Genomic DNA, 26106 nt, shown 5'->3' on the forward strand with positions numbered 1-26106 from the left:
ACATCTACTCTGTTCATTACCTTACCTGTGGAGTAACCTACAGATCACCTCTTAGCACATCTACTCTGTTTATTACCTCACTTGTGGAATGATCTACAGATCACCTCTTAGCACATCTACTCTGCTCATTACCTCACCTGTGGAATGATCTACAGATCACCTCTTAGCACATCTACTCTCTTCATTACCTTACCTGTGGAGTAATCTACAGATCACCTCTTAGCACATTACCTTACCTGTGGAATAATCTACAGATCAAACTTAAACGACAGCTGATTTTTTTCTATATCCTTTATATGAATGTCCTTACATTCTCCCCACATGGTCTTAGATTTATCACTACTTTAAACCCCATGTCTCTTTTTAGAAGGTTTCTCCAACCATTCAATTTTTTTTGTGAAATGGTGTTTCCTTGCATTTCACTGAGTAAATAGCCTTGTTCTCAGTCGCTACTTTTTTGAAAGATGTCACCATACGGACTATGAAAATTATTTTTATTATCTTTAAGCTTTCTACCCTGTTCCACACCTGCCTTCTTCTAAATTGCATATGTTAAACTATTCTAGTCTCTCTCTCTCTCTCTCTCTCTCTCTTCATAGGTCTTCTGGTGTAGAATTCACCCTTTTTGATGTTCTCCTTTGAATGGCCTTATTATAAATATATTCTTATAACGATTAGGTGTCCATTACAGTACACAATACTCTGGGAATGAGGTGTTTGGCTCTTTAATGGAAAAGTAAGAATAGCAGAAGGGTGTTAGTGTGAGTGATTCAGTGGCCCTCCTTATTCCAAGCTACAGTGACCCCCAAGCTGATTATATATTACCTGCCAAGGTATAGGGTGTACAGCCACCTACATTGTGGATGGGGAAAGGATTTTTCTGCATGAAAAAGATACTGTTCCTATTTGCCCAAATACACTTCTTCCATACATGTTTTTCTTAATCATCTTAGATCATAATGCTCTAGATTGGAGTCCAACAAGATAGTAACTTCTGAGTTTCTGTTTTTTACCCCTGTTGATGCCCTTTTCTGCAGCTTCCAGTATTCTAAGAAACTCCCTCTTTAACTTATATTAGTTGCTTGGAAATGACAAAAAAACATAATTTTATCATCAAGGAAGCACATACAAACCATTATGATTTCTTTGTAACTATATGATGTCTAATATAGGCGATAAAGTAGGAATTCCATTATATCATTTGCATAAAACAGAATGTATAATGGAAACTATGAAATATGCTGATTCACTTAAGATAGATTTTGCAACCTCATAGAAGTAATAAAATAATGTCTTTGGAAAGTTTGTGCTAGTGACGAGAGGTATTTAGCAAGTGAAAAGCCAGTTTAACTAATGTCAATATATGTTTCATAACTATTTCTGATTAACTGAGTTGCAGGTTTACAGACAGCTAATATGTTGCAGGAAGGGACATAGTATGGTCAGTTTGCTATAGCTATATACATTTTTTTTGTTTTAGTGACTATGACCTTAACGGGGGCAGGTCTTAATGAACTTCAGATATTGTATGACAAGTGTAGAGATAATGACTGTGAAGTAAAGCAAGAGATGAAGAAGGCATTGCAGTTTTATGTCAGGCAAGGAAAATGGGCAAACAATTTGGGAATGATCCCAAAATCAGCCTAACACTAGTTAATATACTGAAAAGGTGGCTGATTACTTCCTTTCCACTGCATTCCAGCATTTGTTTTACCTCACTTCCAGCTTCTCACCATGTTACGTAGAATGAATATTTGTTTATATTTTCCCATTGTCCCCACCAAGGTGCGTGTGTACCACCTAAACTGAATACTACAAATGTGTTTCCTTCAACAAATGATTAATGTACTGCTAAGTAACCTGAAAGCCTGTTATATACACCCTTTCCCATAATCACTCCACATCTTTCTTTATTCCTCCATCCCAAATATCTAACTAGCTGCAGAATCCCATGCATTTCCATTGACTAAGCTGTAGCAGTAATAGCGATGCTACAAGAATAGGACCCAACATGGATCCCTACAAATTTTAACTAGTCACCCTACTTTTGGCAGACAAGACTCCAGTTGTCACCCACACTACCAGATTCCTATCTATTTCAATTTTTGACCACAAGTCCCAAGTCTTTTAACTTAGTCAAGTACTTGTGTGAAATTATATTGATGCATTTTCAAAAATGTGAGAAGATGATGTCTATCACCCTATCCCAGTCTCTCTCAAGGTTGTATTTACATTAATTTCTAAATCACTTTCTACCAGTACTTAATTACCCGTTTAGATTATGTTTGCTCATTCCTAAGCTCATAGTTCTAAACCCAGGACTATTTTTGAACTCTAATTTAGTCCCAGATGTCTACTAGAATTCTGTCTAACCACAGTCTTAAGGATTATTTTTATTTATTTTAGTTTATTAGTTAGTTAACTGGTTAAACACTTTAAGCAGATGAATGTTTCAAAGGGTAGTTTAGGTGCACTGTCTGGTTAAAAAGATTACTCAGAATTACAAAGTATGCAGATGGAGAATAAAGGAATTGAACCCAGGACACAGGATAAAACTTAATATATAGCCTTATCCCTCTGTGTTCATCTACTAGGTATTCTATTAGGTTTACTATCATTAGTGAGGGTGACCATCTGCTGGCACGTATGCTGCCGAAAATCAGATTGTCGTTCACAAAATGTGAACTGTACAGGACAGTCGAACACACTTATGCAAATGCAGTAGTGCATTTGCATAAGTATATCCATGTATATCTTTTGCATCTACCTACCTCCTGGGAACAATGTAGCTACACTTGAAGACATACTTAATTGGGCAGCATCAACTTTCCCACAAAAAAGTATAATAATTGGTGACTTCAATATTGACTGGAAATGCTCTGCTACTGACCACCCTACTTCTCATATCAACCTTCATGGTTTCTCACAGACCATCACCTCCCCAACTAGAATTAACAAACCAACCAAAAAAGAAAGCACCTTGGATTGGATCCTTATTAATAAACACCATCAAACTTACAAAGTAGGTGTCCTCCCTGACGATTTAAGTGACCACTCCTTGGCCTATATAATCAGGCAAAAGATTGATATCCCACACCAAACATCATATCGGACTATACGGTCAAATAAACAGTTTAACCAAAGATTATTCCAAACTGAACTTAGCTCTTGTGATTGGTCTCCCCTAAAAATCCTCCCACTTGAAGAGGCTGTTATACACTTTAACTCTACCTTCTTAAATATCCTTGACCAACATGCACCAAAACGTACTATCAGAACTAGGTCTACACCAGCCCCATGGCTCTCTAAAGACATCAGGAAAAAAATGTTACTCAGAAATAAAGCCTGGACTAGGTGGAGAACTACAAAAAACTTAACAGATCAACAAACATTTAGACAAATGAGAAATATGACAAAAAAAGCTATACTTTCAGACAAAAAAAACTTTTACTGTAAAATGCAGCAAACTAACCTAAACAACCCCCAGAAATTCTGGGCAAGTATCAATAGTCTGTTACACCCCAGTCACTGCAGTACACCAACCCCAACTGGTGCTAATCATGAAACTCCCAACCAAACTGCTAATGGGTTTAATACCTTCTTTACCGAAGCCATCCAATCTCTAGCCAGCCACCTAACCCCTGACAGCTCCAGCCTTCCTAACCTCATCTCCAGCTCTCTTCCTACTTTCCTATTCCAACCCATCTCCACTAATTTCATCCACAAACTCATTCTAAAACTTAAGCCTTGTACTCCTTCTGCTGACCAGATTCCAGCACAATATCTGCAAAAAGCTGCCAAAGCAGTAGCTTATCCAATATCAATCCTAATAAACAGAACCATTAACGAGGGAACCATCCCAGTCATCTGGAAAATCTCACACATTATCCCCCTACATAAAGGAGGCAACTCAAATGAATACTCTAACTACCGACCTATAGCCCTACTATCCCCCTTAGCAAAAATAATGGAAAAATGTATTAATCATCAACTTCTAGACCACTTACTAAAACATAACCTACTTGCACAAAGCCAACATGGCTTTAGACCATACCATAGTACCACTACAGCCCTCTTATCTTTCACTGACACTATTAACAGAAATTGCAATAATAATACTCTCTTCAGCCCTATTTATTGATCTATCAAAAGCTTTTGATATGGTTAACCACACATTGCTTATTAACATTCTTAAATCACTTTCTCTCGATACTCTAGCTGTACAATGGTTTAGCTCCTACCTAAGTGACAGACAGCAAGCTGTTATGTGGGAAAATAATCTATCATCCCACCTACCAGTTACACTAGGTGTTCCCCAGGGCTCTATTCTTGGTCCTTTATTATTCTCTATTTTTATTAATGATCTCTGCAAAGCTACTCCTCATGCAACCTGTATACAATATGCAGATGATTGGACAATAATCTGCACAGCCAAATCTTCATCAGAACTACAGTCCTTAACTCAGGAAATGTTTCACACAATAGAGTCATGGTTCTTAAAACGCTGCCTCCTCCTTAATCCTAAAAAAACTAAGCTCCTGCTGTTTACCCCTAAACGGAAGCACATACCTATTGAGTTCTCTGTTACTTCTAACAATGGTACCCTCATATCCCCTGACACTACCACTAAGCTTCTAGGAATTACTATAGACAACAACCTTAACTTTGACTCCCATATTAATAACACAATAAAAACAGTTAACAGAAAAATGGGCTCTCTATATAGAGTCAAATCCTTCCTCACTCCAATAGCTAGATCTACTATTGTCCATTCTTATCTAATCTCAACACTCCTTTATGCCTCACCAATCTATACCAATCTGTCAAAACATAATTGTCTCAAACTAGCTACCTCCTATAATAACATTGCAAGAATTGCCACTGGTAATCCCTATAGAACCCATCACTGTAAGAATCTGAAACAACTAGGATGGCTTGAACTACCTCATCAGCTTCAATATAGTCAACTTATCATTGCTCATAAGATCCTCTACCACCCAAATAATACCCCAATACTCTCAAATATCATCACCCCCTATAAAAATCTCACTAATTTACGATCAGCAAATAAATTGTTAATTAACATTAGTAAGTCAAACAACTTGGCAGGTGATTCTCTGTTCTCAAACTCTACTGGGAGAAACTGGAACCTTCGACCTACTGAATTAACTTCTCTTCCTTCTCTACCCCTCTTCAAACAACAACTGAAAATACTCATTAGAACAAAATGGCTATGCCCTTGTAACAACCCTGACTAAGTGATTAAGATTACTTTTTTTACTTTCCCTCTTTTGTCAATTTTGTACTTATTGTATATGTAATCAGAACAGTTTATCTATAACTTCTATGATTTGACTCATTATAAATGACATTTTCTATATATTTGTAAATAGTATTTAACTATTGTCTTCTCTATTTTTGTATTTATTATTAACCAGGGTGTTTATATCTTGTAGATGATTACTAACCAGTGTGTTGTAAAATGTATCCCAGTATTCTGTATGTTTTTCTATGTAAACTCTTGTTTTTCAGAGGGTGTTTTTTTAATAGGGTGTTAATATCTTGTAGATGATTCAAACCAGTGTCTTGAAAATGTATCCCAGTATTTTGTATGCTTTTTCTATGTAAACTCTATTTTTATTCTACACAATTTTTTTTTACTTTTTCATCTGTTTTGTCCTGGAGCTTTTCTCCCCGGGCCTCTACTGAAAATGGACATATATCCAGTTAGACTAGCCCGGTCAACAAATGTAAAATAAAATAAAATAAATAAATAAATATTCGACTAACTGTAAAGAGATTGCGGTACAGTGGGGAATAGAATTTCATCCAAATCCCCACTGTGGTGCATTCTCGGAGTTGGAATATATTATTAGCAGGGGGTGCAGAGGGGCTTGCCCCCCTGCAAAAACATGATATTTCATCTAGGAGTTTGATGTACATCAGCTCCTATACGGATATCACATGATGTTTTTGATGACAATGTCGACCCAAATGTGTCGATCATTTGAGTCGACATTGTGAAGCCGCTGGGATTCCGGGTTCAGTGGTTTCTTTTGATAGTGTGAACGAATGTGTTTTGCCTTTTGCACTAACAATAGTAAACCATTTTATTATTGTTGGTGGAATGTGCTTTTTCAGAGCAGTTTAATTTACTTCAATGCTTTGAAATTGCTTTCTGTGAACATACAAGGAGACCAAATGGCACAACTATGCAAGCTCTTCATTCAGAACTTGAAGCCAAGTATGGAGATGGAATGCATTTTATATGTTTTGTTTCCTTAAGCTCTGAATATGGAATGGCTCCTAATACTTGGTCATATACCCCTGGTCATGCCAATATGGTATGTGGCAGAGCCAACATCCCAAGTTACCTGATGGAAATAGTTGTGACCGCTGTATCCTCTACGGCTAGTTTTGCAGCAATAGTTGTCCTTGTCCTTTAGTAACAGAAAGTACTTTTTGAGCATGTTACTCTTACATGCCCAGCTGATTCCTCATCATTACAGAGTCTACTGTAGATGACAGCAAACAGATACCCTTCCTCTTTTTAAGTGAACCACTCCCAAAACACAGAATTAACAAGCAGAAATATGAAAATATGCATAAATATGAAATGCTGAGGAACAGAGTCTTATCGATGTGGCTATTGGTCCCCAAAACTATAAAGGGCTAACATAAAATAAAGGTGTTTCTGTTTACCAGGAAATGAGAATGATATTTTGCTGAGTATATTCCCATTGACATGAGACCCAATAAGTGCACTGTGGATTAATTGATCATGCTATTATTATTATTATGTCTTTGTCTCAACCCCCAGGTAACCCTCCAAAAGCCAGCTATCTCAGCCTAAGCTGCCAACTTGTACAGAATGCACCAGTGTCAGAGAACTGTGATTCAAATAGGTTCATAGGTTCATAGGTAGGTACTAGGCTATCAGCCCTGGGGCCTATACAAGCCCAGCCAAAAAGGTACCCTGGCTTTTGCCACCCAAGAAAATTATTTTCCTGTGCCACTGTCGAGCAGGGCCACAGAGGTGATCCCCGGGGTGAATTTCCTATTTCCCATCTAATCATCAAGATTTTTCTTGAAGAGTGCTAATGAGGAGCTTTGTTTTATATAGATAGGTAGTTTATTCCAGAGTATGGGAAGTCTCTGGGACAGGAATCTATCCCTCCGGCATGTTCTGTTTAATGTGGTGACAAGGTTTAGGTCCCTAGAGCGTGTAGCTTCTAGGGATTCGGGTTTCTTTAAGTGGAGCATGTCCAACAGCTCTGGGTTTGACATAGCTTTGTATGTTAGGCAGAGATCACCTCTGAGTAAATGATATTGACATTGCCAACATTCTGGCAGACAGGTTCAGTGCAAATTTCTCCTTCCCCTCCCCCCCAAAAGGAGAAATAACTATCCCAGCAGAGTGTAGCCTCCCTAACATCTCAGATGCCCAGGTGAGAGCCGCCCTCTCTAAAGCTAAAAACACAGCATCAATGGGACCAGATGGTGTCCCGGGCTGTGTGCTACATGAACTCCAAGAGGAACTAAACCCACACATAAAGCTGCCGTTTAATCTTAGCCTTACTACAGGATACGTACCCAAAGAGTGGCGTACGGCAACAGTGGTCCCACTTCACAAAGGCGGTGCTTCTACGGACCCTGGAAATTACCGCCCCATAAGCTTGACGAGCCTGGTCTGCAAAGCTATGGAGAGGATCATTATGGAACTCATAAACAAAGACATTGGGGACCTACAGACATTGGATCCTACCCAATTTGGCTTTGTCAAGGGCAGATCCTGCCTTTTGAACTTGGTCGACTTTTTTGAAACAGTCACTAAGGCCATTGATGAGGGTAAGGCAGTTCACACAGCCTACCTTGACCTTGCAAAAGCCTTTGACACAATACCCCACTCGGGCATCATAGACAAACTCACCAGCTTAAATGTAAACCCATATGTCACAAGATGGGTTGCAAACTGGCTCAAGGACAGAACCCACAGGGTCAGAGTTGCTGGAGCCATGTCAGACTCTAAGCCCATCACAAGCGGTGTCCCACAGGGCTCAGTCCTGGGACCCCTCTTGTTCGGCATTTATTTTTCCGAAGTACAGGCAAACATAGGAGGATTGTGGCTGACAAAGTTCGCAGATGACTGCAAACTGGGCGCCATAATTGATACTCCAGCGGACACAAACATCCTTCAGAGAGGCCTCATAGAAACGGATAATTGGTGCCAGAGCCATGGCCTTAAGCTGAACGCCAAAAAATGTATAGTCATACCCTTTGGGAAAAACAAGGTACCGACAAATTACCACATAGGCGGTAATCCATTAAGTACAGAAGAGGTAATCAGGGACCTAGGGACCCAGGTTGACAGTAACCTCTCATTTGACACTCACATTGCCAAAGTGGTTAGGAAGACCTTCTATATTGCCCACCTTATCATGAAGGGTTTCACATCTAGATCAAGAGAGGTCATTGTGCCCTGTACTCTTCTCCTATCAGGCCAATGATTGAGTACAATGCCCCATTTGGGATGTATCTCACCCGACACCTGCAGCAGTTGGAAAGACCCCAAAAGTTCCTCACCAAGAGGATAAAGGGTCTTAAACATATGTCATATGCTGCCCGACTGAAAAAACTCCAGCTCTATTCAGTCGCATACCGCCTACTCAGAGGTGATCTGTGCCTGACGTACAAGGCCATGTCCAATCCTGAATTAATGGACATGCTCCACCTCAGAAAATCCAAATCCATCAGAGCCACGAGAACAAGTGACTTAAACCTCAACACAGAAATAAATAGGACGTGCTGGAGGGACAGATTCATAACCCAGAGGCTCCCTACACTCTGGAACAGAATCCCAGTCCATGTTAGGCAGAGCCCCTCACTGACTCTATTCAAGAGAAATCTCGACGAGTGGATGGAAGATCGTAGGTTTACCCCGGGGTCATCTCTGTGTCACTACTAGACAGAGGCATAGTAAACTAAACCCTAAAAGGGCGTAGTATTCTCATCCTAAGGGGTGGTGTAAGCCACATACACTCTGGCTAGGCTTATAAATGCCTTAGGGCAGATAGCCTAGTACGAACCTATGAACCTATGAACCTATATGCGATGGAGTAAAGCTGGAGTTTTTTGAGACGGTCTGCTTAGGGCATCTGTTTGAGGCCGGTAATCTTCTTTGTGAGGTATTTCTGCAGCCTTTCCAGTTGTTGTAGATGTCTTGTGAGGTACATACCAAAATGGGCATTGTACTCTATAATGGGCCTAATGAGTGATGAGTAGAGGGGAACAATGACCTCTTTTTTTCTGAATGAGAAATATTTTGTGATGAGGTGTGCCACGTAGAAGGATTTCCTGACTACTGTGGCGATGTCATTATTAAAGGAGAGACTACTGTCCACCTATGTCCCAAGGTCTCTTATCACACTTTCAGTGTTAAGTATACTACCGCCTATGTTGTAGTTCATGGGTACAGAGTTTTTACCAAAGGGGATGACAATGCACTTTTTGGCATTGAGCTTGAGGCCATGCTTTGACACCAGGCATCTGTCTCAGTGAGGCCCTTTTGTAGGATGTCCACATCGTTAGGAGTTTTGATTATGGCTCCTAGTTTGCAGTCATCTGCGAACTTCATTAGCCAAAGACCTTCTGTGTTAGCCTGTACTTCAAGGAAGTAGATACCAAACAGGAGAGGACCCAGGACTGAACCCTGTGGTACTCCACTTGTCACTGGTCTGAAGTCAGATTTGGAGTCTGCTACTTTCACAGTGTGGGTTCTGTCAGTGAGCCAGTTGGCAACCCATCTTGTGACATAGGGATTTATACCTAGTTTAGTGAGTTTATCTATAATTCCAGAGTGGGGGATGGTGTCAAAAGCCTTGGCAAGATCTAGATAGGCTGTGTGAACCACCTTACCCTTGTCTACCGCTTTGGTGACTGCTTCAAAGAAGTCTATCAGGTTTAAGAGACATGATCTGCCTTTTACAAACCTGAACTGGATGGGATCCAGAGTTTGGAGATTACCAATATCTTTGTTTATAAGTTCCATGATGATACGTTCCATGGCCTTGCAGACCAGGCTCGTCAGGCTAATGAGGCGGTAGTTCCCGGGGTCCGTGGTGGCTCCCCCCTTGTGGAGTGGGATAACCGTTACTGTGCGCCATTCAGCAGGCACAAAGCCTGAGGTGAGGCTATGATTGAACATAGTACTTAGGTGGGGTGCCAGTTCGTTTTGTAGTTGATGTAGAACTCAGCCTGGGATGTTGTCTGGTCCCATGGATGCTGTGTTCTTGGCTTTGGAGAGTGTGTTTTTTACCTGTGCAGCTGTGATTACAGGAACTTTGCATTCTTCCGGTATAGAGATGGGCTCTTTATGGGGTGAGAGTGGGGTAAAGTTAGCACTGAACCTATCTGCCAGGATGTTGGCAATATCAGTTGGGTCTGTATATTTAGTGCCATTGTGCTGTAACTCAAAGCAGATCTGAGTGTTGCCATTGAGATTTTTGACATAGCTATAGAATGCTTTGTGGTTGTCTTTAGAATCAGTGGTGATTTTGTTTTCGTAACTAGCTTTGGAGGATTTTATCAGGGATCGCAGCTTCTAACTGAGGCTGACCAGGGAGCTCCTCCACTCGTGAGATTTTACTCTCTTTTGCAAGAGTTTCTTCCTTCTGTTGTACAGTTTGTTTATGGCAGGGGACCACCAGATTTGCTTTAGTAGTTTTTTTGGAGGATACCATCTTGGTTCTGCTTGGGATAGCACGATCCATGCATTCATGTAAGTGCTTATAAAGTGCAATTGTGTAGGATTCAAATATTAACTAAGTTCAATTTGTAGTGGCCTGAAAGTCAGTGGTATTAAACACATCGCCTTCATACACTTATACTTACATCCATGTGAACAAACAACCACGTGTAGGACACATGAAACTGTCATATCCATTAATTCACATGTTCTCTGGTCTACAGTTACCGTGATGTGTGCATTGTGGTTATTATAATAAAGGATTCTGTAGTCCTGACTTCCTGGGAGAGATGGTCAGTGGTCCAGGTACATTAGTCCCACCCACCTCATCTGATTCATGGTGCTCTTTTACTCTATGAATATGAGTCAGTGCAGTTAGTACAACAGGCTCCTCATCCAACACTGCACACTACTTATGCAAAAGGTATTATTGTTGTTGTCTGACTGCTGCAAACTGTTAAGGACATTGCACATATGCTTATAATGTCTTCCAAATGCACAGACTGCAGTTTTCAGCTAAAAATAAACAGTGCTGTCTGGAAACTATAATTGCATTTCATTTTTACTTATTTATTTTATTTGTTTGGCAAGCTACAATGCTGATCCAAACAGATTATTTTCAGGTTCAACCTCAGGTTACAACATATCAAGTAAAAATCATAGATGCTACTTACCAAGAATATGTGGATGGGATACAGAATATTAAAATGAAGAAATCACAGATGTAATGGGTGAGATGACCACACAGAATATGAGAGAACACAACCAATGATATTATTTACAACAGGTGCAATTTTAGTAGTATGAGAAGACAAGAAGAACAGAATGATGACCAGCAAAGGAACAAGGGACTTCATACCTCTCAACTGTCCAGATTTTTTGCAAAATTTCCAGATTTTTGCCTCATATTTTTGGTCTGCTCCTCATAAAATGTGATTTTCTGGCAAATCATTAGGATGATCCGAGGAATGAAGTCACCAAATAATTGCTACACATCTGTGTTTTAGACTTTATGTCCTTCAGAAAAATGCATGCTAAGACAACTCCTGCTATCCTAGCAACTTTAGAATTTTATAACAGCAATACTTAAAATCTGTCCCCATATTTGGGCCTTTGTCACTCTATTCTGTCAGGCTATGACCAGATTTTTTGTGCTAAGATGTTGAGAGGTATGAAACAGGTGCAGCAGGGAAAGGAATGTGACAAGAGAGGTAGGTGGTTAGAAAAGGAGGATGTTGTCTACAATGGACTTGGAGCTGCCCACTGATGAGAATGATGCAGTTCTCAGCCTCAGCACAGAGGAGGTAATAAGAGAGCTAAGGAGAGTGAACTCCAGGAAGGCTACTGGCCCTGACAACATACTGGGCAAGGTGTTGAAAGGCTGTGCTGATCAACTATGCACAGTGCTCAAGGAAATATTTAACACCTCTCTTGCCATGGTGAAAGTACCTTCATGCAACGAGGAAACTAACATCATCCCACTACCTACGAAAATCATTCCCTTCAGCCCTAACAACTACAGACCAGCCATTCTGACATCCACTGTTAGGAAAATGTTTTGAGTGGCTGATCAAAAAGCATCTTTCATCATGCCTACCTCTTGATTTTGACCCTCTGCAGTTTGAGTACAGAGCTAACCAATCCACGGCTGATGCCATATCAGCAGCACTACGCATCTCCCTTGAGCATTTAGAGGGCAAAGACAACTATGTGAGGATGCTGTTCATAGACTTCAGCTCTGCATTTAATACAGTGGTACCAATGCAGCTGATACAAAAACTGGCGCATTTAGGAATCAGTAAACATCTCTGTAACTTGATCCTAGACTTCCTGATTGAGAGACCACAGAAGGTCTGCTCAAGTAAGTTTACATCAAATTGAATCATGATTAACACCGGGGTTCCACAGCGATGTGTTCTCAGTCCACTGTTATTCATCATCCTGACCCATGACTGATGTGCTAAGCACTAGTCCAACCATATCATCAGGTTTGCTGATGACACCACAGTCATGGGGTTCATCACAAAGGAGGATGAAAGGGCATACAGAGAGGAGGTGGCATGTCTGATCAGTTGGTGTGAGGGGAACAACCTTGACCTGAATGTAAGCAAGACCAAAGAGATTATCATCGACTTCAGGAAAAGGAGAACAAACCACCCAGTGCTCAGAATCAATGGTGAGAGTGTGGAGTGGGTTAACAGTACAAAATTCCTGGGTGTACACACATTAGAAGATCTCTCTTGGTCGGGAAACACCAGCAATCTGGTCAAGAAAGTGCACCAATGCCTTTACTTTTTAAGAAGGCTGAAAAAAGCTAAGCTTCCTCCTCATATTCTCTCCAACTTCTATAGAGGTGCAATAAAGAGCATCTTCACCTGCAACTTCAGTGTGGTTTAGAAACTGCACAGTTACAGAAAGGAAGGCGCTACAAAGAGTGGTGAGGGTTGCAGAAAAGGCAACAGGTTCCAGTCTTCCATCAATATAGCAACTTCATTCTGCAAGAAGCATCTGAAAGACCACCAAAATAATACAGGACACCACGCATCCTGCGCATGGACTGTTTAAACATCTGGCATCGGGCAGGAGGTATTGCAGCATCCGCTGCAGGACTACACGATTCAATAACAGTTTCAGCTCTACAGTGATTAGACTTCTGAACTTGGGGACTAGCCCCAGGGGTCTGGACACAAAATAAGTCAATTTTTATTTGTACAATATATACTTACATATATTCCAAGTAAGTGCAATATTTATTTACTGTATCCATAGTCAGTATTATTTAACCCACTCAAGTGCAATATTAGACAAATAACTTAGGCCTTGTTCAATCTGTAGTGTGTTTTGTATTACTTTAAATAGGGTAGTTAGTTTAACTCAGGGGAGGGTATTATTTCCATATATGAGTGTTGGTAAATGTCTCTGCTCTTTTTTGTGTGTATTGGGAGTAGTATTGTATTTGCTAGTTACGTTTATTCCTCTACTTATACGTGTTGTTTCACTTTCCTTTGTAATCTCAAGAATTGAGCTGATGCACATTTCGTTTAAGCTACACGTGTGTAGTTCTAAATGACAATAAAGTTTACTTTGACTTTGAGTGAGGAGAAGAAATGAGAAATATTTTAAGTCAGCAGAGGAGTTAGTTTATTTTAACGTACTCAGGCATTATATAGAAAGAGAAGGATCATGTCTAGCCAAATGCCCAGTTATCTAAATCCTTCTAGTTTTGACAGTCTTGAGGTTGTTCCTGGAAATAATCCATTTCTGTAGTGCAAATGCTCATTAAGGGTTGGTGCCTAAATGCATAGATTTGTTCCTCAGTGTTAAAAATGATCCCCTGCTGTAATAACTAGTTTGAGAGGAAGCCTATATCCTGTTACATCAGTTACATTTCTATATTTTCCTTCCTCTGCACTACTGGGTCATTCATACAGAAATTATTTAATAAATGACTTTCGGACAGGTCAAGGAAATGCCATTCTCACTGATACACACCAAGTGTAAGACCATGAAAACTTATTTATTCTGTACTCCATGTAAAAAATGTGTCTGGAAATGCTGAGAAGCAAACTGCTGAGTGAGACGAAGAAATACTTTAGCAGTGGTGACCAAAAGGAACAAGGCAGTTATTTCATGAGATTTTGTGTTGATATATAGTACAATTCAACCCACTGCTCAGATACATTTAAAACACTGCTAGAAATCATAATTAAAACACTTAAATTCAGATAAAAGTAATTCACTCACCATCCTTAGCACAAGCCATTGTCTTTGCAAACCTCGAAATTCAGTAATGTGATTGTTAAAGATTAAACAGAGGCTTGTTTAACCTTCTGAGGCAGCTGCAACGTATGTATGTGATAGTAGATTCCGTAAACTGAAACTAGCCTTTTATCAAAACATGAAACTGAAAGTTAATTTGTCCCCACCCTATTTCCAACCATGCTGAGGTGAATGTGCAGAAATGAAGTTTTTTACCAGCTCCTAGTATGAAATGAAAGTTCAGCCTGTCAGGGATTTTCGTAAGCTACATCTGTAGCAGTAGTGTCCTTACGGTGGTTAGAACTATACGGATCATTTATGAGTGTCTGCTCCTTTATTCAGAAGGGACTGGCACACTGAGAAAACAAGATCTGTGCAAAACAGTTCTTACTGTACAGCAAACAGTGGAATTTTTGACTCACAAAAACCTTGTTTTGTTTTCCTGTATATAAAAGTGTTTTATCATACAGAGTACAGAGTCTATAACCTTCTTAACTACCTTACACAGTAACACTGTGGGCAAAAGCATGTAATTTCTTCTTTCTTCCATAACTTGCTTCTCATTAACATCTGAAGCATGCATATATTTAAAAAGTGCAATATTTTTCAGTGTATCTTATCCTTTTAGCAAGTGCAGTTAACATCTCCCCTCCCACAGTCCTCACTAGGCTGCCCATTGTATGCTGTTTTGCAAGCCTCCAGTTTTAGCCTGCAGCACACATTAGTAGAGTTGATGTAAGTTATGCTCCACTCTTTTTATGAAAAAGTATTTCCTCATGTCCAAGCTAAGTCTGGACTCTTCCAAACAGAAGTTTTTTCCATCTTCTTATTTATCAGCTCTGTCCCTTTAGTGTTCTCTGTAGATACGTTATACACTCATTACATCTCCAGTTACACCCCGGTTACAATAGGAGACATTTGCTTGACAGCAGAAGGACAAAATAAGTCAGTTTACTCTGTAATTTGAGTTTATTCTTCTACTTTCTTCTCAGTGTTATCTTTCCATACACAGCTTTCCTATCAATTCCTTTTCCACATGAACAACTCAATGGAATCTCTCAGCCATTGTTCCAGTAATTGCCACAGATCCACCATCCTCTCTGTGAAAAAGTTATTTTTCAGATCCAGATATTAGTTTCCCATTAGAATCTGCTGTTTATGCTCCTCCCTTTACTATCTGATTTTCCTGTTCAAGACAACCTTATCAGATTTTACTAGCAAGATCTTGTGCACCCATAACACCCCCCCCTACCCCATCTCTTCCAGTGTCTAGAAATGTTTTAGATCTTTTAGTCTCTGGCTATATCCTTTCCCCTCATCTCATGCACCATCCTAATGGTTTCCCTCAGCCCTGTTTCTAGCAGACTGATGTCCCCATCCTTGTGTGATTTTTGGAACTGTGCACAGTACATCATAGGATCATAGGAGGTTACTAGGCTAATGGCCCTAGGGCCCTTACAAGCCCAGCCAATAGATTATCCACACAAAAGAACCTTCAGTCAGCACCTGTCACCCCTGTCAATGAGGAACAAAGGTGGAACCCCTGGGACATATTTGTGGTTTCCCCATCCACTCATCAAGGTTGCGCTTGAAGAGAGTCAGCGAGGTAATCTGTTTGACATAAATGGGAAGTCTATTCCAGAGACGGGGAAGCCTCTGGGAGACAAACCTGTCTCTCCAGCAGGTTTTCTTGATGTCGGATATTAGATTTGGGCCTATCGAGCAGGTAATGCATGAGGAGTTAGACTTATGGATATGGAGCATCTCTAGTAGGGCAGGGTTCTATATTGCCTTGTAGGTGAGCCACAGGTCACCTCTGAGCAATCTGTATGATATCGAGTAGAGTGATAGTGATTTCAGCCTGTCCACATAGGACAGGTGTTGGAGGCCATGGATTCTCTTTGTGAGGTGTTTCTGTTGCCTTTCCAGTTGGTGCAGGTGTTTGGGGAGGTACATACCAAACGGGGCATTATACTCAATTATAGGTCTTATGAGAGAGGAGTACAGAGAGGTAATAACCTCATTTTTTTCTGGCTGCAATCCCTTTACTTATGAGATGAACCAAGTAAAAGGCTTTTCTCACTGATGATTGAATGTGAGATTGTTGATAATCTGAGTACCCATGTCTCTCACCACAGGTTGAGTGCTTAGGAGTTGCCATTGATGTGGTAATCAGCAGGGGCCATGTTTTTGCTGAATGGTATGATAATACATTTTTTTGCATTTAACTTAATGCCATGACTTTGGTAGCAGTTATTTGTAGCTGTAAGACCCTCTTGCAGTATATTAACTTCATTTCAGGAGTCAGTGACAGCACCCAACTTATAGTCATCAGCAAACTTGGTCAGCCACAGGCTCTTTGTCTTTGCTTGGACCTCTAAGAAGTAGATGCCAAACAGTAGGGGTGCCTGGACAGATCCCTGTGGAACACCACTAGTGACAGGTCTGCTGTCAGAGATGGTGGCACCTATTTTGACCTTGTGGGTCCTATCTGTTAGCCAGTTGGCCACCCATCTGACGAAATAGGGATTAACACCAAGTTGCGTTAGCTTTTCGATAATGCCCAAGTGGGGGATTGTCTCAAAGGCCTTGCCCAGGTCAACGTAAGCTGTATGTACTGACTTTCCCTCATCCAGGGCCTTGGTAACAGTCTCAAAGAAGTCAACTAAGTTCAATAGGCAAGAACTGCCCCTGACAAAGCTGAACTGGATGGGGTCAAGTGCTTAGAGATTGCCTATGTCCTTGTTTATGAGATCCATAATAATATGCTCCATGGCTTTACAGATCAGACTTGTCAAGCTAATGGGGCAATAGTTTCCAGGGTCAGTAGTGGCACCATCTTTGTGCAAGAGGATGACAATGGCAGGTCTCCACTCTGCTGGAATGAAGCCTGTAATTAGGCTGTGGTTAAACAGGGTGCTCAATTGTGAAGCTAGTTCTTGCTGGAAATGGTGCAGAATACAGCCTGGGATACTATCAGGTCCCATGGAAGCTGTGTTCTTTGCCTTGGATAGGGCCTTTAATACTTGATCTATGGAGATGTGAGGTGTGGGACAAGTATCGGGGATATCAACTGGGCCTTTGGGGAGTGAAGTTTGCACTGAACCTATCAGCTAGAAGGTTGGCTAAGTCAACAGGATCAGTGTAAGTGGTACCATTAAGTATTAATTGGGAACAAACTTGGACTTTGCCATGGAGGTTCCTAATGTAACTGAAGAAGGACTTGTGGTTTCTCTTTGTTTCAGAGGCTAGTTTTGACTCATAATTGGCTTTGGAGGTTTTCATTAGTGATCTAATTTACTTGTTGAGGTGGAGGAGGGAGTTTTTCTGATTTGGAATGTTTTCCTTTTTGCCCTTGGACAACAGTTTCTTCCTTTTGTTGTAAAGCCTGTTGATAGAGGATGTCCACCAGACAGGTTTGTGTTTCCTTGAGGAGCAGGTTTTAGTTCTGTTGGGTATGGCTGAGTCCATGCAGTTGTACAGATGCTTGTATACTGCACTGGCGTACTTGTTCAGCATAGTTGTCTGCATCCTCTGAGGAAGGCGGTGGTATGAAGCTGCAGATACCCTCCCTTAGGAGGTTGTAGTCAGCTATTGGTGATGGCTGGGGAGGAGTTGGGTGGGATAGAAATATCGACTGAGACAGACCAATGATCTGATCTCACCAAGGAAGAACATACTATGGGAATGGTGCAGAGGTCGCCCATGGTGATGAGAACCAAGTCCAGTATGTTATTTCCCTTTGTAGATTCAAAGAAAAACAGGGAATGTATCACCACAGTTAAGCGATATATAAAATCTTCAATAGATAAAGTCCACTGAACAGCTCATAACCAGGTCAAATGCTTTCAGCATAATGCGCTTGTCCTGGTTCTGAGCTATTAAGTGGATTTTATCTATTAAAGTTTTTATATAATGCTTAACTGTGGTGACACGTTCCCAGTTTTTCTTTGAATTTTCTTGTTCTTCTGGGAGCTCACTTTAGTAGTGTTTACCTGAATCTCTTTTGGACCTCCCCTTGTAGGGGACGAGACCAGCTGCTCTAGTGCATTAGAACTGATGAAGTCAAGGAATCGTTGGGTGAGTGCATTAGTGCCAGAATAGTTCATCCAGTCTATGGTGGGGTAGTTGAAGTCACCAAGGATCAGGGTGTTAGGGGGTACCTTGATGGAGTCAAGTAGGTCCAGGTAGGAGGAGTGGATGTCCTGAGTCATGGTGGGGGGTCTATAGCTGGCTATAACTTGGTGGGTATCATTCTTGGTGAAGGTAGGATGCTGCTTAGGACTAGGGTCATACCTGCCTGGACCTGGTAAGGCAGGGGTGCTGTCTGCGGCCCTGAACCAAGTTTTTGTGACTGCACAGACATCAGTATCTTCCAGTGTGATGAGAGCCTCCATTGAGTGCATTTTCAGGTTAAGGCTCCTACCATTGAGCATCATGACCTTTAGTTTGCTTTTGAACAGATCATTTATGTTGGAAGATTTGTCTTTAGGACATAGCCTAAAAAAGGCATAATGGGGGAGGCAAGAGCCTTGGCCAAGATCCAGAACCCCAGGGGTGACAGGTGGAGGTTATCTCTGGCAAAGCATCGAGGCTTGTTAACCATGTCATCCCAGTCAGACAGATCCTGGATCCCCCTGGAAAGACACCAGAAACTAAGCCAATTGTTGAAATTAATAGATTTTTGTTGGTATTGTGGTATCATTCTTGGTGAAGGTAGGATGCTGCTTAGGGCTAGGGTCATACCTGCCTGGAACACATACTCTGAGAGCTCAATCATGTCTCTCTTCGTATAGTCCAGGGAGTTATGTCTCAAGTCATTCAGACCAACATGGACAATGACAGAGTCATACTTGTACCTGTTGTGGATAGACTTAAGTGCATGCATAATGTGGCAAATTCTAGCACCTGACAAACAGCTGACTGTGACCTTCTCCTTGTTCAGTCTGATGAGGGCGACATCAGTGTGTCTCACTATTGAGTCGCCAATGACTAGTATATTTGGTTTATTATTATATCTTATGGGCTGCGTTGGTTTATTGTTATGCCTAATGGGCGGTGTTTGTGAGACACTGGTGTGTTGACTACTGTGTGTAATGTGATTGGTGTTGTGTGTGGAATGTTTGTGAGTGTGTTCTGGGGGTCTCTGTTGTTTGGGTAAGTTTTTGTTGAGGACCCCTGCATAGGTGGGTGCATGACTCTGTGATGTGAGTAGTGTGGTTTTTGTGCTGGTAATCTCCTCTTTGTCAGGAGTACTGACTGTGGTGTTAGAAAGCAGGGATTACAGCTACTGATGTAGATGCATCTCTCGCAAGTAGATGAATTATGTGTTAGGAGAAGGGGACTGTCCGTGAACATGAGGCAATTACTGCACTGTCTTAATATGCCCATGTTGACCAGGCAGGCAGGGGAAACTGATGGGAATTGTCCAGACATAGTGTTCTGAATACTTGACAGACTTATGGTGAGCAAGGTTTGATAAGAGTTTATTCTTGAAGCACAAGTGCTAAAACCAAAATTAAAGATGCTTAGAATAGCAGCCAAATGTAATCAGGCTACTACCAAGAAGTAATAAGTGCAGAATAAGAGAACTTGAGCACTTAAGAGCACACAGAACAGCAAACTAAGGTAATAAAGAAGGGAGAAGAAAGTTACAATAAGATCAGCTGAATACATTTTTTTTAACCTTCACATAAGGTGTGAGCTCATCAAGGCTTGGTAGAGCAGATGCATTATTTATTTTTTTTCTGGAATTTATCTTTACAGTATAATCTAGCATTCTGTTCATTGCTACCACTGACATCTGACTCCACTCCTAGTATTCCAGTGCAGGTGTGATCAACATCCTCTTAAGAACCCCTTTGTTTAATCCAGTACATGTCCTCCAGCTGATACTTTGCACTAGGGTTACTGAGATGTGGGTGCAGTACTTTGCACTTGTTGGCATCGAACCTCAGCTGTAGCTGTTCAGCCCACCTTGTCACACTTTTCATATCATTCCATAGACACCTCTTTCATACTCCAGTATCACACTTGACTTTGTGTTATCAGTGAAGAGATTAACTATTCCCTCAGATATGTCCATAAAGGATCATACTGAAAGGTACTCATCAGGACTCCTCAGATATGTCCATAAAGGATCATACTGAAGGGTACTCATCAAGACCCCTCAGATATGTCCATAAAGAATCATACTGAAGAATACTCCTCAGGACCCCTCAGATATGTCAATAAAGGATTATAGTGAAGGTACCCATCAGGATCTTCCCCTGTAGAACTCCACTATTCATGCTTCTTATTTCTGACATCATACCTCTCATCAAAAACCTTGTCCGGTGTCCTGCCATTCAACAATGCAGCAGTCAGTTTCTTTGCTGTGATCCTCCAATCGGTCCTCAAGTTTTCATAGCAGCTGTCTTTGCAGGAAGGAGCTAAAGGCCCTGTTGAAGTCCATGTAGGCCACATCTGCCAAAACTCCCCTGTGAATTTCTCCTGTAAGCCAGTCATAAAGCCGTATTAGTTTTGTCTGACAGCTTCTCCTAGCCATGAACTCGTGTGGTTGCTCTTCTGTAGATTTCTGTTGTGTAAAAAAGTGACTAGTCTTTTCCTCAGAACTGCCTCCATGTCTGACTTTACATGTTACTGCTGTTAGATTAACACGTCTGTAGTTCCCTGGACTTTGCCTTACACAGTGATGCCACACTTGTTGTCCTCCAGTCCTTGGACAATTGTGCACTATCCAGTGACCCTTTGAAAAACCTGAATTACTGGTCTGTCAGCATGTTCATTGGATTCCTTAGGATCCTAGAACCTGAGAAACTGCCCATCTGGTCTCTCCCTTTTATCCACCTTCATGAAAGGCATTTCCCTTTCCACCTCTCAGTGATGGTATCTGTCCACTGCTCTCAATGTATCCCTTCCTGGTGCAGTATCATTCCCTTGTTTTGCTTTGTAAAGACTGTAGCAAAGTAGTACTTCTTTCCTCTGCTGTTTCCCAATCATCTCTTATATATCTCCCATCTTTAACTTGCTTGGCAAGGTCTTTCCCTGCCTTCCTTTTTTCTCCTATATACTTAAAGGTGACTTTGTTCCACATTTTGAGCCTTTTCAGCTTGTGCTTTTCTTTTACTTAACTTATTTATTTCCTGTGTGCTTGCTTTCTTGTACTGTGCCTCCTCCAGTTCCCTACATCCTCCTTTCATGTTGCTTTCTTGTACTGTGCCTCCTCCAGTTCCCTACATCCTCCTTTCATGTTGCTTTCTTGTTCTGTGCCTCCTCCAGTTCCCTACATCCTCCTTTCATGTTGCTTTCTTGTACTGTGCCTCCTCCAGTTCCCTACATCCTCCTTTCATGTTGCTTTCTTGTACTGTGCCTCCTCCAGTTCCCTACATCCTCCTTTCATGTTGCTTTCTTGTACTGTGCCTCCTCCAGTTCCCTACATCCTCCGTTCATGCTTGTTAGATGCCCTGCCTTTTGGCCTGTCTGCTAGTGTCACCTTCCTGTGTTGCCACATAACCTTGTTGATTTTTGCCTTTTTGTTCATTCCTCAGATCCTTGTCCATAGTACTGTAGCTCTGATCCAGTCCTACAGCATGTTTACTCCTTGTCTGCCCTTTCTGCCAAATGGTCATGATATATTCTTTTAAAATCTCCCACCATCACTTTGTGGTTTATACCTCCCCTCCTTAAACTACACAGTAGCATGATTACTATTGACACATAACACTTTTACGTGGACAAGCCTCACCTATTCTACCTTGGTTAAGGCTATATCAAGAATGATACACTTTCTGTCCCATGTTACAAAGATTATTTGAATCTTAATCAACTTCCACCCTCCCCCAAAACTCATACTTTCTCTATAAATGCTAATATATACTGCACATTATATGTTCCCCTAACGTCAAGAACTCCCCCCCAAAAAAAATACTTAAAGTCTGAGACATTCCATACAGCAAGACTCAGCAAGGTGTCATACTCTCTTGTTATACAGGTTTATTTTGCACTCTGTTGCTGTTCCCCAGCAGCACTTGTGCCTGGGATGAACAGAGCCCTACCACTGCATCCCAAAAGAGTTCATACAATGTGTATTGTTCTGCCTTGGTAAGAAGCCTCTGCCTGCCTGGAACACATATATGCATAATACTTTATACTTGCTTTGTTGAGAGAACTGGATGGGTAAAGGGTAGAGAGAGGGAGAAGCCGAGAGAACAAGAAAAAGAACATATAAGCCTTGATAATGATTTCCACACATTTTTGTTCTGTTTAGTAGTTTATGAGTTGAAAGTAGAATCTGTCAAGTGTTTCTTTGTTCGTCACATTTTTTTCTATTCAAGAGGTTTAAGGTATCACACACTGGAAAGTCTAGCTTTGCTAGATTTTTCTTTTTGTGTATTTTAACCAATTGGTTTTCCTGTGTGACCTTTATACTCGTTGTTTTACATTTTTTTTTTGGAAACAGGAAGAATATCTGAGAGGGTATTAACTCATTCAGCAATTATACATTTATGTTTATTTTTCTGCTATTCACCTCAAATGTATGTCTGGGTTTGGGGTACAAGACAGCTTATTGAATAGTGGCACACTGAAAGTCATAATACTGGATGGAAAAGGCTGAAATGTCAAAATGTTGGAAGTTTACAATGCTGAACTCAAAACATCTGCTAGTAGCATATATGTACTACATATGTATAATCCTACAGAACACAGCCAGTCAGCAAACAATATTGCTCATCTGTTAGTGAAACTCAGAAGTGAATGCCAATATGTGTCCTGCAGGGGGCAGCAAGTCCAATTTTCCACACATGTAGGGGAGTAGGTAAGTATTTTGATTTCAACACTATAACATTTCTGCATTTTGACATTGCAACATCGTACATATACTATTATTTATATGTATTTATTTATTTCATTTATTTATTAAAATAAATAAATAGTCTAGTATGATTCATATTTTCAAGGGTAAATATTAAGTTTGAAGACTATATGAATATTTAATACTGAGTTGGTTTTGAGCTCCTCCACTCCTTGTAAATAGCCTAGCTACCTCTGCAGGTTGCATTTAGGAAGAAGTTATTAAGTTACTAAGATGTGTACATTGGTTTAATTACTGGTGTTATTTCTACTGGAAATTGCACTTCCCATTAATGTTGCTAAATGTTACTTTTAATATTTATCATTCAATTTACTTCAGCAACATGAGTTCACCCATCCCTTTTTTTTTTCTTCATTTTGGTGATTGCTTGGTTCAGGGAAGCAAGAAAAAAGAAACACAAGAAATAAAGCTTGTATAGTCAAAATGTATGGCTAAGCTGAATAAAATATACATTTTTAATGGCTGCTTATTCAGAATCAGAATCACATTTATTCTGATCATCTCAGCTAGACAGTTTACATTCTGAATATGCAAAACCTGCAAGTGTAATCATGAGATGCAAAGATGTCAGCATGTTCAAAGGATTCCTTAGGATCCTAGAACCGAAGAAACTACCCGTCTGGTCGCTGACTTTTATCCACCTACTTGAAAGGCATTTCCCTTTCCACCTCTCAGTAAGTGTGCAAATTCTTTGTGTGTAAAAACCTTCTCCAGCTAAAAGAACAGATGAGCAGTAGTCATAGAAATGTCTTTGAGCAGACATTTGACTCTGACTAGTCTGCAACTATCGTGAATTTATGAGTTGTCCCATACTCATGTAACACATTTGTCTAAATGATGTCTGCATTCACATTGTCATGTAGTAATAGGCAATGTTTTACTACAAATCAGAAATTATGTCTTTGTTTACCAGAACATCAGCTATTACACATAAACATTTATCTTGGCAAGAACTTAGAGATCTATTAGAAAAGTGTTAATAGTTTTGAGAATTGTCTTTTGTTATGGACTTTTATACAGTGGATATAAAAAGTTTACACATCCCTGTTAAAATGCCAGGTTTTTCTGATATAAAAAAATGAGACCACAATAAATCATTTCAAAACTTTTCCCACCTTTAATGTGACCTATAACCTGTACAATTCGATTGAAAAACAAACAAATCTGTTAGGGGAAAACATATAAAAAATAAAAAATGTACAATAAGCTGATTGCATAAGTGTGCACACCCTTAAACTAATACTTTGTTGAAGCACCTTTTGACTTAATTACAGCATACAGTCTTCTTGGGTACACACCTGCCATCAATTAAATAGACTCTGATTAACCCCAAATAAAGTTCAGCTGTCCTAGTAGGATTTTCCTGACATTTACTCAGTTTCCTGTTACAGCAAAAGCCATGGTTCACAGAGAGCTTACAAAGCATCAAAGGGATCTCATTGTTGAAAGGTATCAGTCAGGAGAAGGGTACAAAAAATTTCCACAGCATTGGATAAACCATGGAACACAGTGAAGACCATCATCAAAAAGTGGATAAAATATGGGACAACACTGATGTTGCAAAGAACTGGACGTCCCTCCAAAATTGATGAAAAGACAAGACACAAACTGGTCAGGAAGGCTGCCAAGAGACCTACAGCAACACTGAAGGAGCTGCAGAAATTTCTGGCAAGTACTGGTTGTGTACTACATGTGACAGCAATCTCCCTTATTCTCCATATGTTTGGGCTATGGGGTAGGGTTGGAAGACAGATACCTTTGTTGAGAGAATTTGTGGTTAAGGGTAGAGAGAGGGAGAAGCAGAGAGAACAAGAGAGAGAACATATAAGCCTTGATAATGAGTTCCACACATTTTTGTTCTGTTTAGTAGTTTATGAGTTGAAAGTAGAATCTGTCAAGTGTTTCTTTGTTTGTCACATTTTTTATATACCAGAGGTTTAAGGTATCACACACTGGAAAGTCTAGCTTTGCTAGATTTTTCTTTTTGTGTATTTTAACCAATTGGTTTTCCTGTGTGACCTTTATACTCATTGTTTTACATTTTTTTTTTGGAAACAGGAAGAATATCTGAGAGGGTATTAACTCATTCAACAATTATACGTTTATGTTTATTTTTCTGCTATTCACCTCAAATATATGTCTGGGTTTGGGGTACAAGACAGCTTATTGAATAGTGGCACACTGAAAGTCATAATACTGAATGGAAAAGGCTGAAATGTCAAAATGTTGGAAGTTTACAATGTTGAACTCAGAACATCTGCTAGTAGAATATATGTACTACATATGTATAATCCTACAAACCATAGCCAGTCAGCAAACAATATTGCTCATCTGTTAGTGAAACTCAGAAGTGAATGCTAATATGTGTCCTGCGGGGGCAGCAAGTCCAATTTTTCACACGTGTAGGGGAGTAGGTATGTATTTTGATTTCAGCATTATAACATTTCAGCATTGTACATTCACTATTATGACTTTCAGTATAATAGTTTTCAGTAAGTCAACATGGACCCCTCGGCTTTAGCTTCTTCCTGTACTGCTACCTACTTGGAGTCTGCACCCATCTTACCTGTTAGTATTTTACAGATATCCTGTCATTGCAAGATGGAAGCCTTTTCTTACATAGAAAAACATCCAGGCCCAGCTAAAATTTCCAAAACAATACATCAAGCCATGTGGGAAAATGTGTTATGGTCTGATGAGACCAACATTGAATCTTTTGGCGACAATT

At 40.3% G+C, this 26106-nt stretch overlaps 1 protein-coding gene across 1 annotated transcript in view; it reads right to left on the minus strand.

Annotated features, from left to right (window-relative positions):
* Positions 1-14624, minus strand: part of LOC122815197 — a 366575-nt gene extending 351951 nt beyond the window's left edge. The window contains exon 1 of the mRNA XM_044087491.1: positions 14489-14624. Within this exon, the coding sequence (XP_043943426.1) occupies positions 14489-14507 (19 nt within the window). The 5' untranslated portion in view covers positions 14508-14624. The remainder of the gene's footprint in view (positions 1-14488) is intronic.
* Between the last annotated feature and the right edge of the window lie 11482 nt (positions 14625-26106).

The sequence above is a fragment of the Protopterus annectens genome, chromosome 11.part0 (assembly GCF_019279795.1).
Source record: "Protopterus annectens isolate FY-2018-M chromosome 11.part0, PAN1.0, whole genome shotgun sequence".
In the NCBI taxonomy this organism is placed as follows: Eukaryota; Metazoa; Chordata; order Ceratodontiformes; family Protopteridae; genus Protopterus; species Protopterus annectens.